The sequence below is a fragment of the Trichosurus vulpecula genome, chromosome 5 (genome assembly GCF_011100635.1).
Source record: "Trichosurus vulpecula isolate mTriVul1 chromosome 5, mTriVul1.pri, whole genome shotgun sequence".
Classification (NCBI taxonomy): domain Eukaryota; kingdom Metazoa; phylum Chordata; class Mammalia; order Diprotodontia; family Phalangeridae; genus Trichosurus; species Trichosurus vulpecula.
Window position 1 is genome coordinate 59,037,921 of NC_050577.1, and position 19,313 is coordinate 59,057,233.

Genomic DNA, 19,313 nt, shown 5'->3' on the forward strand with positions numbered 1-19,313 from the left:
TTCCTCCCTTCCTTCCTTCCTTCCTTCCATCCTCCCTTCCTTCCTTTCTTCTTTCCTTCCTTCTTTCCTTCCTTCCTTCTTTTCATCCTGTCTTTCTCTCCTTGCCAGAAAAACAACTCCTTACTGGCTATACTAGTCATGGGTCCTGCATCTTCCAGTCTCCCTCACAATAATAAGCTCATCCCTGGTTCTTTCCCATTTCTTACCTCCTCTGCCCTCACTTTCTTTGGCATCCTCTGAGAAAACTCTTGATTGTGCAGCAGTGAAAAGATAATTGTGCAGCAGCGAAAAGATAAGATTTATGGTAAGATTTGTATTCAAATTTTACCTTTATTATTTGCTAGCTATATGACCTTGACCAAGTCCTTTCATGTCTCTGGGTTTCTGTTTCCTCATCTATAAAATGCTAGAGTTGAACTAAATGACCTCCAAAGTCCTTTCCATTTCTCAATTTATGATCATAAATTCAGGGCAATGAGGGACTCCCCCCTCCTATATTTTGCACATAAATAATTGAGACCCACACAGGTTCCATGACTTTCTCCAGTTTACAAGGCTAGGGCCCCATAATTATAGGAAAATACTTTAGCCCTGAGTCTAATCCTCTCATTTAAAAGATGAGGCAATTAAAGTCAGGAGATTCAATGACTTTCCCGGGTCAGCCATTTGATGTCTTTGAGTGAGAGATTTGGATTTATAAGTGACCTTAGAGGTGCTCTGATCCAACCTCCTTATTTTATAGATGAGAAAATGGAGATTTAAAGCAGTTATTTGTCCAAGATTATACATCTATTAAAAATTCAAAGCAGGATTTGAATCTCTATCCTCTACCTCTGAATCTAATGGTGTTTCTTCCATACTTATCGAATTTTCTCTATCTCATGATAACTCACTGGAACTTGGCTAACGCTTGATGACATTTTATCTCTTGAAACCTTCTCCAAGGTTGGAAACTCCTTTCTTTCACATGACAATATACAAGGACAAGAGGAAGAGTTATGATTCCTCTCTGAATTCATTTACTCTGGCCCCATTGTTCAGCAAAAACCTCACTGCCTTTCATGCTAATCTAGTCTAGATTCTTGCTGCTGTCATAAAGATACATCCATGTCAGTTTCTCTCCCAAATAAGTGCAATAACCACCTCAGTCATCTTCTCCTCTCCAACGTCATCTGTCTTTGACTATCTTGTCTTTCAACTTCCACTCTCTTGTCTACCTTCCTGCAAATATGAGTTATCACAACATCTATGCCACCCTTGATGCCCTCACCTAGATTTGCCCAAGGCACAAAACATTTATATTTAGGTCCCTACATCTGCATAGAGGGTGTGGGAGAACAGTCAGACAAAAGCCACTTCTTTTTAAAATGTAGAAAAGCAAAGGTAATCTCTGTTGATTTATGTTGATGAATTCACCAAATAAGTCATTTAACTTTTGCATCAGGGATTCATGGATAATAGCTGTCTCAAATACACACACGCAGGCATATACATAGAGGGTCTCAAAAGTTTAAAGCCACTGAAGATTTTTGGAGCACCTTGTACAAGGTTTGAAAAAAAAGTCATGATACAAAATGAAGGTTAAATTAGAAGTAACTTCATGATTACTAAAAAATAAAAGTCCTTCAAAGTCTTTGTAGTTTATGATGAATTGGAATTTTATAATTTTTAACAGATACTAGTTTTTGTTTCTTATTATCTATGCATAATATTACATAATAAAATAATATATATGCATATATGTGTGTTTCTGTGTTTATATAATCAGTCAGTTAGCATTAATTAAACATCTACTATGTGCTAAACCCTGCATTAAGCACTGAGAATACAGCAAAAGGCAAAAAGACAGTTCTCAAGCTGCTCACAGTCTAATAAGGGCGAGCCTGCTTTAAAAGGAGGGACATGATGAAGTCTTGCAGTCAGGTGGGGAACGAGGATACTCTGGGCAACCTCCTTAAATGAAGGATCTGGGAGGAGCTCACGGAAAGTCACCCTCTACTCTCTGCAATTGGAAGGGAGGGAGGGACCTTAAGGGTAGGAGGTGACGAAGTGTGAGTTTTAGACCTGATGACATTTTTCAAGATGATGATTTTCTGGAGAATATGAAATCCAGGAGAAGATCTGGGTAGAACATATCTATCGATGAATCTGTACATATATGTGCATATGCATATATACACACAATGTATATATGCACACATATGTGTATATGTATAACGTGTAGGTACAAATGTGTATATATACACACACATATATTATAGTTATATGTTATTATGTCACAGTCATTTCTGGTAATATTCCCCTTCTTTTTAACAAAGACAAGCAAAAACATCTGTTATAGAGACCATGACTGCCATGCCTACAATATTTGGCAGTTCTACCCTAATAATCCTTCCTCATTCTCCATTGTTAAGAGGTAGGTATGTTTCTATTCTCTGGGACCCCCAAGCAATCATTTTCTCCGAAGGACTCAGCTCAGTATTCTTTTGCCCTTAGGTTCATTTACCAGTATCCCAGGCAGTTGCAATTTTGAAAATGCCCCCCACAACTGGACCTCGGCCTGTCACCTTACTCAAGATACACAAGATGATTTAGACTGGAGCATTGGCAACTGGATTCCTTCAAAAACAGAAAGTCATGATTCTGATCACACTCCAGGTAAGGGCCCTTTGAAGTTACCTCTGCTCAGCTGACCCACCAGATTAAAATTGCAATGGCATGAATGGAATCATTTCATGATGCCCAGTTTCCCCTTCCCTTCTTGCCAGGGAAATATATATGTATATATATCCTCATGGTTTGAGCAAGGAGGAAGCTGAGTGATTGTCTGACTCTTCTATTTTACAGATGAGAAGACTGAGACCCAAACCTTTTTTGTTCCCCTCCTCCTTGGTGCCACTATAAGTATTGTTTTATAGCAAATTGTCACATTTATTGTTATTCTTTTACATTAGAAAGTTTAGACAAAGTCTAATTTAGTTTTCAGCTATTAAAAATCTTTGTAATTCACAGGAATTGTGCAAGAATAAATATATTAATAACTCATAAAGTAGTTCTAGGTCATTGTACAAAAACTAATATCCATGGACCTAAACTTTGAGGCAATTCACCATATACATACTGTACAAATTCTGATTACCAAAACACCTGCTAGGATAATCCTTAATATTTTTTGAACACCAGTGAGTTGGTCTGGTGGCATAAGGTATCCTGTTCCAAAGTAGGAGGTAGGTGTACAGGTTTGTCACTGATTTAGAGGTGGAAGGCACCTTGGAAGGCTTTGAGTCTTTCCTAACTGTTTATTTTGTAAGTGAGAAAAATGAAGTTCAGAGAGGTTCTTAATGTTCTGGTGATAGAATTGCAGATTTAGAACCTGAAGGGCCCAGCAAAATAAAGGTAGAAGCAGAGTTTGAAGCAGGCACTGTGGTACAGAGAAAAGAGCACTGGGTTGAAAGACATGCGTTCAAATTCCCTCTCTTCCATTTACTGTCTGTGTGGTCATGGATAAGTCATTCAGCCTCTGAGTCTTAGTTTCCCTCATTTGTAAAATGGAAGGGTTGGGCTAGAAAACTTTTTGTGTCCTGTTCAGCTGTATGTCTCTACTCCTGTGATACCTTCCCCTTCTCCCCCACAGTGATCCTGTGATTTCGCTGGGTTAGAAAGTTTGCAGTGAGGAACTCCATTTACCAAGATTTATATGCACCTTCTCTGCCACTTATAAACTCTGACTTAGGTGCTTATGCCCATTGAGAGGCTTAAATTACTTGCCCACGGTCACACAGACAAGACATATCAGTGGTAAGATTTGAACCCAGAACATCGTGACTCCAAAGTCTGCTATTTCTCTGCTCTGTCACACTACTTCTTTTGATAAATTGATATCTATGTTTTTACTTGTACATATATCTATGTCCGTATCTATGTCTCTCTGTTTTTCTGTCTCCCTCCCTCTTTCTCCTTCTACCTCACACTCTCCTCTCTTTATTTCACATATACATGCATCAATATATGTATATATACGTATATACATATATATATTTTAATGGCAGAACTAACAGCTGATGAGATATTCCTCCAACACCTTTTGATAACATGGAAGTAACCCAGAGCCCAATGCCCACGCAAGCTCTGGTAGATCCCGTGTCACTGGCACAGCTTCTAGCATATGTCTAGAAATAAACTTGATGTTCAATCAAAACCTGCACGACTCGTAAGGGAAGTTCATTACTAGAAGTATGACTGGGAATTATACTGTCATATCAAGTCATGATATAGGTCTATCTTGTTTTGTCTGAAAAAGTACCATGTGAATTGATGTAATCCTTGATTCTTATTGTATAGAAGTCTGAATTTCAAAATAAAAACTAAATCTATGGCAGCATCAGTTGAGGTAATATGGAATATAAACCTCTCATATTCAGTGACAGTTTTGTCTATATCTTTTGTATCTCTAATGTTAGCCTAGTGCCTGGCACACAGTTGATAATTATTGGATGTTTATTGAGTTAAAATATAACAATATTGATCAACAGAGATTGATGAGAACATTTTCATTCCTTTTTTTAAGAAATATTATATTGATATTTTCTCATCACATTCATTTCTCTCCCTTCCATCCCTGCTCTGATAGAACCCTTTCTTGAAACAGAGGCACATATTTTAAGGAGAGTAAAGTAAATGAGAAATCATTTCCCCATATCATATTCTATTTATTTTGCCCATACATATGTTTTTAATCTTGTCTTTTCCAGTGATATTAGAATCTCCTTGGGGGAAGGGGCTGTCATAAAATCACAGAGTTTCAGAGTTGGAAGGGCCCTTGGTAGCCATTTTGTCCTCTATACAAGAGTATTCCTTATTATAATGTGTTATTTCACTTTGTCCTTATGTCTCCACTTTATATCACCCTGTCTAGTTCTTAGCAGATGCTTATACAATGATCATAGGCCCATAGATTAAGAGCTGAAAGGGACCTTAGAGGCCATTGAGTCCAAACTACTTTGATTATAGGGAAAGAAAAGGAAGCTAATAGTTACACGGTTACATAGGTTGTATCTCAAGTCTTCTAACTTCAAGCCCCTCCCTCTATTCGCTGTGTCAACTAGCTGCCAGAATGTCTATTGATTGATGAATTTAGCTGCTCTCATTGGCTATTTAAGAATCTATTTGCCTCATTCTACACATTTATTACATCAGCTTATTGCAGAGAGGAGGAAAATATGCTTCAGCATCAACCTTCTGAAGTCCATATAGGTCTCAGCATTAACTAGAGCTGTAATTGCCTTTTGTGTCTCTTGCTAAGTCCATGGCACTTTCGAATGAATCAGAGAGATGGTTTTATCACTGGAAATGACATTTAAGAAGATGTACGATCATCTACTTTGATAATATATTTTGAAGACCACTGGCTCTTTCTGTCTTGTGGTTGAAACCTTCCATATAAGTTGTCTTTCCCTACTAGTGTCTGAGCTTCTTAGGAGCAGATATTGTTATGTGCACATACACACACACACACACACACACACACACACACATACACACACACACCCCCTCAGGTTTAGCGAAGTGGTTGGTGTATACTAAGTATTTAACAAATACTTTTTTCACATTCATTCACTCATTCTTTCTTGGTTCTTTTACTTCATTTGTGGCAGATGAATACTTCCCATTTTTTTTTGAAATTCTTCATATGTATCTTTTCTTATGGTACGGTTATATTTCCATTTTACAATTTTATTTAGCCACTACCCATTTGATGGGCTTTCTAGACTTTTGTTCCTGAGAGGACAAAGACTGCAATAATATGTTTAGACAGACATGCTGAAGTGACTCTTTTATGGAATTAATTTTGAGAATACCTTAATTTATTTAAAAGGAAGTCATATCTTTCCTTTGCATACAAAATGTAAAATGAGGAAGATAATAGCCCCTTCCTTAGAGGGCTGTTTTGAGGATCAAATGAGATAATATGTGTAAAACACTTAGCAAACCTCTAGAAATGTTTATCAAAATAAAGTGGAAAGTAAAACTAAGGTGAATGCTGAGATCAAGGCAGCAAAAATCTCCTAAAGTGGACAAAGTGAACAGATGGAATTTTTTATTGCTATTGTTGCTGTAACAAACAATGCCATTCCTCAGACAAATAAAAATAGTTTGACAGAAAAGCTTATTATCATCTATTTTAATCATTAGTTGAGTCAGAGACAGTGTAATTTTATAGATTGCTCTTTTCAAAGCAGCTCTGATTATATCATTCTTGATACACTACTATGTCTCAATGCACTTGTTTAGGCGTCTCATAGACAATGGGCTGCTAAATAAATTGTAAGGATCCTAATTAATTTTGACCCTCTGGGAAAAACAAACTTCTTTATAAGAAGGCTGGCAGATTAAATAAACCTAGGACACATCTTTGCACATCTGCAACATTGCTGTTAATTAAAGCTTTATTTATAGACCTTCTTCACTTAGCCTGACAAAGATGAAAAATTGGATACTGAGGAATAGTACTCTAAGTGCCAATCATAGAGTTTTCTGCAGGCCTTTGCCAAGTGATTACCCTAGTTTTGCAGAATGGCTACTAATATGAACCTCTCAACTTGACACATAAATGCAGTACCTAAGCATATTCATTTCTGGAAATTACATATGGAGAGTATGAATTCACAGTAGCATCATGCCCAACAGTGCTGTCTATTTTTCTTTACTCCTCCCTTACTTTATTTTGATTTAATTGGCATTTTGTGGTCTTCCCCAAACCTTGGTAGAAACCTGAATAGTAAGCATCATGTGTTTTATACTTCATATATAACAGACCTGGCTCTCTACTGCGACACTTTACCTACTAGACATCTAGGCAGGCCATCCATACTGTCACTTGTCCATGAGAATGACAGCGGCTTGCCATCTCATCTGCATCTGAACCATCCTGTATCTGTTATCTTCTTCTCCTTTATTCCATGAGCTCCGTGAGATCAGAGACTGTATCACTTTTTTTTCTATTTGTATCCCCAGCACAATGATTGGCTCATAGTAAGCTTGATATTCTCAAAGCATCTAGTATAGTGGTAGACAAGTTATAGGGATTCAAATTCAGTTCAGGAATTGCTTAGGTACCTACTTTTGGCCAGACATTGTAAATATGTGCTAAATAGTATGGTGGCTATAGTCTATATATCACTTTGAAGATAATTACTCCATCTCTCTGTAGCATCAAGGAGATATGAATGTATAATCCATTTGCATAATGGTCTCAGATAAAATGCAATTTCTACTCTTTATTGGTCATATAATTCTGCCATGACATCTAGAAGCCCCAAAATACAAAATCCTTTGGAGAAAAATTCACTTATATGAAATTCTCATTGGCCCTGTTCTGCATTCTTAGGACTTTTGTACCTGGTGCTAATTTGTCTCTACCATAAGTTCAACTCCAAACCTTAATCTGAAACTGATTCTGTCTCTTAGGAGGAGAAATGAAAGGAGCCCTAGGTCAGTAAATCTTGGCTTAGCATCACATCTGTTTCACTGATAGCATGCTGTGACTGTGTACTCAGTTTCTATGAGTCATTCCCCTTTCTTATCCCTTAATGCCTGAGACCTTGCCTTGTTTCCTCATTCACAGTTTAATCAACTTTAAACTGAGGCACTCAGTTTCTTAATTGACAATTAATTGATTGCTAAGATTCAGATTTATGCTCCCCCACTCCACTCTAATTTTCCAATTTTTTCTCATTGAATGTTTACTTTAAAACTTCTTCTTGGGATAATGATGACTCTGGATTCCCAAAGGTTATTCTTGTAGTGTCACAGATAATAGCTTAGTTGCTTAAAAGACCCCTTGCAGAATATCTAGTCCAACGACCTCATTTTGAAGATGGGAAAACGGGCCCAGAGAGGGTAAGTAAATTGAGTGACATCTGTGTGTTTGCTATCTCTTCCAGTTTGTGTCATCTCTAATTATGATAACATATCTTCTATCCTTTCACTGAAATCATTGATAAAAATGTTGAATAGTATTGAGTCACAGGCAAGACCTCTTCACTAGAGTCATCTCTCAGAATTGACTAAAACGGTCCATTAGTTCCAAACCCACATAACTGCATTATCATCAAAACGTCACCTTGTTGAGAAGGATGAGATTTTTATCGTGATGCTAAAATCTAGGTAAATTATATCTATCTATAGCATTCCCCCTCTCTAGCAATTTGTTAAATGGGTCAAAAAATGGAACTGAGATGAGGTTTGTTTGACATGTCCTGCTTTTGATGAAGCTCCTCTGAATCTTGGCAATTAGCCTTTCCTACTCTAAATTTCCATAGCCATTTGATAAAATTACATAATCATTTATGGGGGTATGTTATGGCGGATATGTTAATAGTGGGATTCTTTGCTTACATGGATTGACCTAAAATGTTCCTTCCACCTAAAATCCTGCAATTTAGTTGGTTTGCTAAGAAGTGAGATCAAGTTAATTGGCCTACATGTGTACTCTATTCTTTGTCCTTTAAAAATAAAAGAAATAATGATATTTTCTGTCTTCTTAGCCTATAGCACCTCTCTTGTTTTCAGTGATTTTTCAAATATCACTTTGATTTAATAACATCTGCCAGTTTAGCTAAGTATTCTCTCTGTCTCTCTCTATCTCTCTGTCTGTCTCCCTCTCTATATGTGTGTATATGTATATATATATATATATATATATGCGTTTATATTTATACAATTGCATATGTAAGTACTTATAGATAATATATGTTTGTGTGTTTGCTTAGTTATATTCACATATGCACACAGATATATTGCAAGTAGGGTTTTTTAAACTATCTCCTCAGCATCTCTTGTTTCAAATCGCTGTTAATCATTTTTATTCTCTTTTTTATCCAAAGACCATTCTTCACAGCAGAAAAAATGAGTGAAGTGAGAATTGAATAGTCATACCTTCTCTCCATCATCCAAGTCAAACAGCAGTCCTATCCCTTCTTTCTTTTGTTTCTTCCCTCAGTATAGCTAAAGAAAGTAATCTAATCTTTGTTATCCTTATTCAGTGTCCTTAGTTCATGTTTAGATTTAACACCTAAGATTCTATTCTTAAAATGCTATTCCGTGCTTTTGATTCCCCACATTACTTTCCCTTATTTCCAAATTTTAAAGACGTCTTACCAATCCGTGTTGGTTGGTGATATTCCTACGCAAACAGGTATTTTATACAATTTTCCTGCTCTCTTTCTTTTCTAATAATGGCAAATTATTTTCTTTGCTTCTTCAAAATTTCATTATTGACAGTTTTTCATCCACCCTCAACTTATATTTCCCTACAGAATTTTAAATCTTATAAATCTATATATTCTTTCTCTGAATTCTTTAAGATTCACTCCCAAATTCTAGAGTATATTTTACACCATGCTTGGCTTTTCTCCTTTCTGTCAGTATCAGAGGCAATGTGGTATACTGCAACAGTAACAAATTCAAATAAAATTGGATTGCAATTAAACAACATCTAGGTCACCTCTCACCCCTCACATTTTCTAGATGCAGGATGAATGCAGCTCTCTGAGCCTCAGTTTCCCATATGAACAATAAAAATTATAACATATGTATTTATATACTTCAAGGAGTAGGATTCAATGAGATAATTTATGTCAAGTATTTTTTATGGCTCTAATTTTTTTCTTTTGGAGGGGGGTTAACTGACTTGCCCAAGGTCACACAGCTAGTAAGTGTCAATTGTCTGAGGCCAGATTTGAATTCAGGTCCTCCTGACTCCTGGGCCAGTGCTCTATTCACTGTACCACCTAGCTGCCCCAATGTGAATTATTTTTTAAAGCCCAGGTTGATACATGTATTAGTGGTCTCTTCATCCCTAAATTACCATAATTTCTCTTTCAGCAATTACTTCTTCCTTCATGGTTAGAATTGGGTTCAGAATAGCATTGATTTCCTCCATCCTTTGAAGGATGAAATTATCATGAAGAAAGCCAATGATTTATTAGCTATTCTGCTTTCACCTAAAAGGAAAATTCCAACAGATATCCTAATGATTTTACTATATGATTGTTCTGCTTTAGCCCTGTGATCTGTTTATTGGATTTCTCATCTATTTTCACATGTCCAGTTAATCTGTAGTATGTGTCCTTAATGATATCACTTCTGTGTCTTCCTCCACTGATCCTGTATTCACTTAATTATTTTATTTTTCCCAATTCACAAGAATTTATTTTTCCTCCCTTCTACTTTTGCATATTGAACACCACCAACAACAACAAGGAAAAAATAAAACCCTTATGACAATTTCTTGAATGGCCATGTCTCAAAATGTACATCTCATCCAACATTTTAAATCCATACCCTTCTATCAGGAGGTCATCTCAAGTCATGGTCATTCATTGCATTAATCAGCATTTTTATGTCTTTCAGAGTGGTTTTTCTATTTAGCATGGTAGTCATTATGTAAATTGTTCTCTTGTATCTACTCTCATCATGCTGCATCAAGCCATAGAAGTCTTCCTAGTTTCTTCTGAAACCTTTAATTTTATCATTTCTTATTGAGCAATAATATTTCATCACCAGAATTCTGGAGGTAGAGCCAAGGTGGTGGAGTAGAGAAATGATTCAGCTGACTTCTCCCAAGATTCACCTTCAAAAAACTTTAAAATAATGCCTGAATTCTGGAGTGACAAAGTCAGTGAAAGGTCAGAGTCAGTCTTCCAGTCCAAGACAACTTAGGAGGTCAGAAAGAGGATCTGTGACATGGAGGTAGAGACTGATCTGAAGCCCCATGAATGAAACACCAGTGGTGGGAGTAAGTGGTGGTGACAGAAACAGCAGCAGCTTCCAGACTTCCTAAACTAGATATGGTAAAGAGACCTGGCAACTGGTTAGAAAGAGATTACGGGGGACTTCTATGCAAGTACTGGATGTAGGATAAGACACTGTCAACTTCATTGCTTATACCCACATCTGGGTCATAGTTCAAAGGTGCAGGGGAGCACTTTCAGTCAAGAGGGTGCAAAAGCCATGAGAGGCAGTATCACTTTTGGTCACAAGGGATCAGGGACTACCTGAAAACCATGATGAGAGAAAAAACCTAAACTTTATACTTCAAGAAATCATTAAGGAAAACTGACCCAACAAGCTAGAACTAGAAAGTAAAATAGAAAGTGAAAGAATTTATCATTCACCTATTGAAAGAAATACCCAAATGAAAACTCCTAGGAATATTATGGCCAAATTCCACAGGTCATATATCACAGGAAGAAAAAAACTTTAAGCAGCCAGAAAAAAAATCAAATACCATGGAACCACAGTCAGGAACACACATGATTTAACAGCTACCATGTTAAAAAAGCTGAGGGTTTAGAATGTAATATTAACAGGAGGAAAAAAGCTGGGATTATAACCAAGAATAGCCTACCCAGTAAAACTGAGTATAATTCTTTGGGAGAAAATTGGATGTTTAATAAAATAGAGGATGTTCATATATTCTGATTAAAATACCCAAGTTCAATAAAACAATCTGACTTTCAAATATATGACTGAAGAGATATATGAAAGATAAACATGAAAGAGAAATAATAAGGGCCTCTATAAGGTTAAACAGTTTACCTTTCTATAGGGGAAGATGATAAATGTAATGTTACCATTATTCAGGCAGTTAGAAAGATTTTCTATAGAAAGAGGGAGCAGCAATAAGTTGATTGTGTTGGGATGATATAAAAAATGGACACGTTAGAAAGAGGGATGCCCTGGGAGAAGGGGGAAGGGAGAGGAAGTATGGGGAAAATTATCTCACATAAGAGGTACATAAGGACAGTGGAAGGGGAATTTGGGGGTGGGGTGTCAAGCAATGCTTGAAGCTCATTCACATCTAAATTGATTCAAAGAGGGAAATTCATATATGTGTGTATAGATATACATTAATACACACATGCATATACATACATTCAATTAGTAATAGAAATTTATCTTACCCAATAGGGAAGTAGGAGAAAAGGTGGGTAAGAGAAAAGTTAGGTATCATAAAAGTAAGGGCAGATAAAAGAAGGCAGTGGTCAGAAGCAAAACAAACTTTAGAGGAGGAACAAGATAAGAAATGAGAGAGAAGGATAAACAAAAGGAAACAGGATGGAGGGAAATGCACAGTTAGTGATGATAACTGTGAATGGGATGGACTCACCCAAAAAATGAAAGCAGATAGCACAATAGATTAGAAGTCAGAATCCAATAATATGTAATTTATAAGAAATACACTCGGAACAGAAAGACACACAAAGAATTAAAACAAGGGGGTTTAAGCAGAATCTATTACGCTTCAGCTTAAGTAAAAACAAAAATTCACGGGTAGCAAACATGATTGCTGAGAAAGCAAAAAAATCTAATTAAAAGGAATAAACAGGGAAACTACATCTTGATAAAAGGAACCATAGACAATGAAGTCATATTAATGACATATATATGTACACATATACATATATGTATATGTGTGTATCTACACACGTATGTGTATGTACATATGTATGTGTGTCTATCTATCTGTCTTTCTGTCTATCTATCTATCTATGAATACATCAGATGGCAGAGCATCCACATTCTTAAGGGAAATGTTAACTGAACTACAAGAGGAAATGGATAGTAAAACTATACTATTGGGAGACCTCAACTTTCCTCTCTCAGAGCTAGATAAATATAATGATAAATGAAAAGGAAAGAAATGAAGATTTATAAATCCTAGAAAAGTCAGATATGATAGTCCTCTGGAGAAAATTGAATGAGAGAAGAAGGGAGTATGCCTTTTTGCTCACCTGTACAGGGCACCTTCAAAAATAATTGACCATGTCTTAGGGCATAAAAACCTCACAATCAAATGCAGAAACGCTTAAATATTAGATGTACTCTTGTATGAACCCAGTAAAATAAAAATATATTCAATAAAGGTTCATGGAAGCATAGATTAAAGATTGTTAACTAAATCTAATCCTAAAAAAATGAGTGGATCAAATAACAAATAATAGAAATGATCAATAATTGCATTAAAGAGAATTGCAACAATGATACAACATCCCATTATTTGTGGGATGCACAAAACCGTACTTAGGAGTAATTTTATATCTCTAAGTACATATACCAGTAAAAGAGAAAAAAGAGCAGATCAATGAATTGGACACGCAGGACAAAAAGCTAGGGAAAAAAATTAGAAATCCCTAACATCAAAATGGAAATCCTGGATGTTGAAGTAGAGATTAATACAATAGAAAGTTAAAAAAATAAATGAATAAATAAATAAAACTAGTCTGATTTTATAGAAAAAAATAATCAAGTAGATAATTTGATTTAAAAAAGAAGAAAGCTAAATTACCAGAATTAAACAGTTTGAAGTGTGAAAAGAAGACTGTGTGTTACAGAATATTTAAAAGAGTAGATTTGATATAGGAACAAATGTTAGTTTTTATTGTATATCTGGCATTACATTATTTAAGCAATTGGGTTGCACAGTGGTTAGAGTGCTGGCCTGGAGTCAGGAAGATCTGAGTTCAACTCTGGCCTCAGACATTAGGCTGTCTGACCCTTGGCAAGTTACTCAATCTCTGTTTGCCTCAGTTTCCTCGTATATAAAATATACTTACCTCCAAGGATCAAATGAGATAATAACTATAAAGTACTTAGTACATAATAGGCCATAGATAAATGTTAGTATTATATTGCTTTTTAGTAAAGAATATATTTATTGCTTGCAACTTTCTGTTTAATCATTAGAAGGACAAATTTAGGGAATAGTTTAGGGAAGTATATTTTAAATTTTACGTAGATTTTTCTAGGAAGTTAAACTCCATTAGAAATATATATATATATATATATATATATATATATATATATATATATATATATATATATATATATATATATATATATATATATATATATATATATATATACAACTCTTCCGAAAGGAGGTCAAGGAGAGAAAAATTCAACAATCACTGAATTTCCTGAAAAATCATTGTTTTTGTTTTAAAAAGCCTGGAAACATTATTTTTAATTTTAAAGGAAAACTGCCCAGATTTATTAGAACTAGAGGACAAAGTTAAGATAGAATGAATCTACTGAAGAAAAAATAAAATAGGCAGTCAAAAAGAAGTTCACCTATCAAGGGACCACAAGGATCAAATAAGACTTTGCAACTTCCATGTAGCATTTTAAGAATAAAGATGAAAACTAAGTCCTGAGCAAGTTGAAACATCTAAAAAGGGGGTGTGGGGTGGGGACAGGAATGTGAATTACATGTGAATACAGGGGTTATCTTTTGGGATTATCACTGAGAGGAAAAATAAGATTGACTGATGGACTAGGTTGGATAGTTTTGATTGAAAGAGATAACCAAGGGGGGCGGAGCCAAGATGGTGGCTGTAAAGCAGAGACTAGCGTGAGCTCCCCACCATGTCCCTCCAAAAACCTATAAAAAATGGCTCTGAACCAATTCTAGAACTGCAGAACCCATAAAACAGCAGAGGGAAGCAGGGCTCCAGCCCAGGGCAGCCTGGATGGTCTCTGGGTGAGGTCTATCCCACATGGAGCTGGGAGCAGAGTGGAGTGGAGCAGAGCCCAGCATGAGCAGTGCAGACCAACCAGACCAGGATCTGGGCGGAGCATGCCCTAACGCCCTGAATCAGTGAGCTGCCACAGTTACCAGACTTCTCAACCCACAAACACCAAAGACAACAGAGAAGGTTAGTGGGAAAAGCTGGGGGAGTGGAAGGAGTTTGGGGTTCGACTACCACCCCGGGGGCAGTGGAGGTGGGCCAGCTACAGAACTATAGCTGCAGTTGCTTCCGGCCCCAGGGCCACCTGGTGGGATGAATTAAGTGGCGGATCAGAGCTGGAGTGAAAAGCCTGCTGAAGATCTAAGTCCAGGGGAAGGACAAGTGCTGGTCTGGCAGAGCTGGCGCTTCCCCCCAAGCATGGAACATAGAACTCTTTAGTCTACAAGCAGTCATACCCCGCTGAAAAACTCAAGGATCAAGTTAGTTGTTTGGGAATATGGCCAGGCAGCGAAAAGGCACTCAGATTCAGTCTCAGACTTTGGATTCTTTCTTTGGTGACAAAGAAGACCAAAACATAAAGACAGAAGAAGTCAACAAAGTCAAAGAGCCTACAACAAAAGCCTCCAAGAAAAACATGAACTGATCTCAGCCCATGGAACAGCTCAAAAAGGATTTGGAAAAGCAAGTTAGAGAAGTAGAGGAAAAATTGGGAAGAGAAATGAGAAGGATGAGAGAAAACCATGAAAAACAAATCAATGACTTGCTAAAGGAGACCCCCAAAAAATACTGAAAAATATACTGAAGAAAACAACACCTTAAAAAATAGACTAACTCAAATGGCAAAAGAGCTCCAAAAAGCCAATGAGGAGAAGAATGCCTTGAAAGGCAGAATTAGCCAAATGGAAAAGTAGGTCCAAAAGACCACTGAAGAAAATACTACCTTAAAAATTAGATTGGAGCAAGTGGAAGCTAGTGACTTTATGAGAAATCAACATATTATAAAACAGAACCAAAGGAATGAAAAAATGGAAGACAACGTGAAATATCTCATTGGAAAAACCACTGACCTGGAAAATAGATCCAGGAGAGATAATTTAAAAATTATTGGACTACCTGAAAGCCATGATCAAAAAAACAGCCTAGATATCATCTTTCAAGAAATTATCAAGGAGAATTGCCCTGATATTCTAGAGCCACAGGGCAAAATAGAAATTGAAAGAATCCACCGATCGCCTCCTCAAATAGATCTCAAAAAGAAATCTCTTAGGAATATTGTCGCCAAATTCCCGAGCTCCCAGATCAAAGAGAAAATACTGCAAGCAGCCAGAAAGAAACAATTTGAAGAAACAATAATCAGAATAATAAAAGATCTAACAGCTTCTACATTAAAGGATCGAAGGGCTTGGACTATGATATTCTGGAGGCCAATGGAGCTAGGATTAAAACCAAGAATCACCTACCCAGCAAAATTGAGTATCATGCTCCAAGGCAAAATATGGGCTTTCAGTAAAATAGAGGACTTTCAAGCTTTCTCAGTGAAAAGAACAGAGCTGAATAGAAAATTTGACTTTCAAACACAAGAATCAAGAGAAGTATGAAAAGGTAAACAAGAAAGAGAAATCATAAGGGACTTACTAAAGTTGAACTGTTTTGTTTACATTCCTACATGGAAAGATGATGTGTATGATTCATGAGACCTCAGTATTAGGGTAGCTGAAGGGAATATGCATATGTGTGTGTGTGTATGTTTATGTGTATATATATAAGCATAAGTGAATGTGTATGTATGTATATATGTATGTGTATATATATACATATACATATACATATATATATATATATATATATATATAAAGAGAGAGAGAAAGAGAGAGAGAGGGGGGGGGCACAGGGTGAGTTGAAGATGAAGAGAAGATATCTAAAAGAAATAAATTCAAATTAAGGGATGAGAGAGGAATATATGGAGAGAGGGAGAGAGGGAGAGATAGAATGGGGTAAATTATTTCACATAAAAGTGGCAAGAAAAAGCAGTTCTGTAGGAAGAGAAGAGAAGGCAGGTGAGGGGGGAATGAGTGAATCTTGCTCTCATCAGATTTGACCTGAGGAGGGAATACCATACATACTCCCCACAGGAAAGAAGGAAGAAGATAAAAAAGGGGGGCTGATAGAAGGGAGGGTAGATGGGGGTGGAGGTAATCAAAACAAACACTTTTGAAACGGGACAGGGTCAAGGGAGAAAATTCAGTAAAGGGGGATAGGTTAGGAAGGAGCAAAATATAGTTAGTCTTTCACAATGTGAGTATTGTGGAAGGGTTATACATAATGATACACATGTGGCCTATGTTGAGTTGCTTGACTTCTTAGGGAGGGTGGGTGGGAAGGGAAGAGGGGAGAGAATTTGGAACTCAAAGTTTTAAAAACAGATGTTCAAAAACAAAAAAAAAGTTTTTGAGTGCAACTAGAAAATAAGATACACAAGCAATGGGGTGTAGAAATTTATCTTGCCCTACAAGAGGGGAAGGGAAAAGGGGATGGGACAGGAGTGGGGTGACAGAAGGGATGGCTGACTGGGGAACAGGGCAACCAGAATATATGCCATCTTGGAGTGGGGGGGAGGGTAGAAATGGGGAGAAAATTTTTAATTCAAACTCTTGCGAAAATCAATGCTGAAAACTAAATGTATTAAATAAAAAAATAAATGGGAAAGAGATAATCAAGAATGGGCATGGACAACTATCTTTATTAGATAAATTAGTTGTCCATCAGCCTACAAATAAACAAGGGATAATTACCATGATGATATGTTTAAATCCCATTCATCTCTCTACAAATATATCATTTGTGGAAATACTTTGAAATAAGTACTATGCATATATAAAATGGCATGACTAATAATTTAGAAGAACTTGAATTTTAATAGTAAAAATCCTACTGAGCAAGTCCATTTTATTTATCTCATTAGTATGGAAAATTTCTAGACATAGGAACCGGCTTATGTATAGATGAAACACTTTTAAATAGCTGCTAAAATATGTGAAGCTAATTAGGTTGCTGACTTAATATTGATGTTCCCCATTTTCCATATTTTATCTACTTCATCTCTCTATTTTAATAACTTCTATAATTTTTCTAGCACAAATCATACAAAGTTTCACAATTTATTAATTTTAACATAAAGCTTATTTCCCGCCATACCATTATTTGTTTCTGGGTTATCATGGCTCCATCCTGGACATCTTGAAATTTTCTAAAATGTTCTTAAGTTTGTACTTAGACCATATATTTTGTCCATTATTTTATTCCATGTTAATGGTCATTTGCAATAGCTGATTGCCACCAACATATGAAGTTTCAGAAATTTTTATCAAGCTGTAGCTATTGAAGAACCACATAAAAGAATCATAATAATATAGACATTTTATATAGTCTGTGCCTAAGACCACAGGCAGCTTTCAACACAGCCTAATTTATGAAATTTTCCCAAACACTCACAACATTCAAGAACATAAATACAACAAAACAAGGAAAATCACTTAGGTAACTAGACTCCCTAAAGATGTGCTACTTTGCCAAAGATGACTCCATTTTAATTTTCTTCCTGTCAGCTCATTCAGTTCAATAGCCACGGGAAGGACCATTTTAAGAATATTACTCTGAATGCCTGGACTAAAGTGGTTGGCAACTTTCTTTAGAGCTTTTAGCAGCTGCAATTTTTTTTTCAAGGAATTGTATTCAGTTCTTTCACTATCCAATTGTGGTTTCTCTCAGGGGCACCTAATCTTAGCCAAAATTCTATTTTGCTCTATGGTAGCAAAAGTAGTCTCTTCTTCAGTTGAATCAATATTCTTTAGTGGAATCAATAATATGTCACAATGATCCACCATGGAGATAAAAATTCCTTTTTTTCTTGACATACTAGCAATTAATTTTATCTATATTTATCATCTTGTGAATTGCTGGAAAAGGAACAATCTTGGGTTGCTCTAGAAAAACAATCAAACAAAAAAATCCTTAACTTCCTTTGCTTTTTCAAAAATTATATAGGTTTAACTCTGGAATCAAGACAGATAGGTGGCACAGTGGATAGAGTGCTAGGCCTGGATTTGGGAACATTCATCTTTATGAGTTCAAATCTTGTCTCAGACATATACTCGCTGTGTGACCCTGGGCAAGTCACTTAACTCCATTTACCTCAATAAATAAGATAAATGAGATGGAAAAGGAAATAGCAAACCACTCCAATACCTTTACCAGGAAAGCCCCGAAAAGGTCACTAAAAATTGAACATGACCGAAAAACTACTGAACAATGGACTATGGAATCAATCGTGACTGTTTTGAAGTGGACAACTAAAAGAATGCTCTCTATTTCTATATCTGGATTTGTGTCATTCACATGATTCCTTCTGTATTAAATTCCATTTTCTCAACTATGATTATGTATAATTGCTCACTTTACCAAATTTCTAAAAATTTACTCTAGGAGTAATATTTCAGCTTTGTAACCTGTAAGAATTACAAACTAATGACGCCCTTGCACTATTCCTGTTGGCATGGGATGGATTCTTCCTTTAATCGCTAATTTTTTGCTTACATATGCTGATATCTTATATGTGATGACATTTGGATTTACTTTTAAAGATATTAAGATGTATTTTTAGTTTCTCCCTGTTCTTCTCTTCTATTGATTATTTTTCTGAACTCTTCAAATGACTAGATCACACACAGAGTGTTATGTTACTGGGAGATAATGTAGGAAGAATGGAACAAGTAAATAATG

General features: G+C 36.1%; 1 protein-coding gene across 1 annotated transcript in view; it reads left to right on the forward strand.

The window, feature by feature from the left end:
- MALRD1 (MAM and LDL receptor class A domain containing 1) overlaps positions 1-19,313 on the forward strand; it is a gene marked incomplete at its 5' end in the record, with an annotated part of 881,642 nt that overhangs the window by 649,893 nt on the left and 212,436 nt on the right. The window contains one exon of the mRNA XM_036760519.1: positions 2,497-2,658. Coding sequence (XP_036616414.1) covers positions 2,497-2,658 — 162 coding nt within the window. The remainder of the gene's footprint in view (positions 1-2,496; positions 2,659-19,313) is intronic.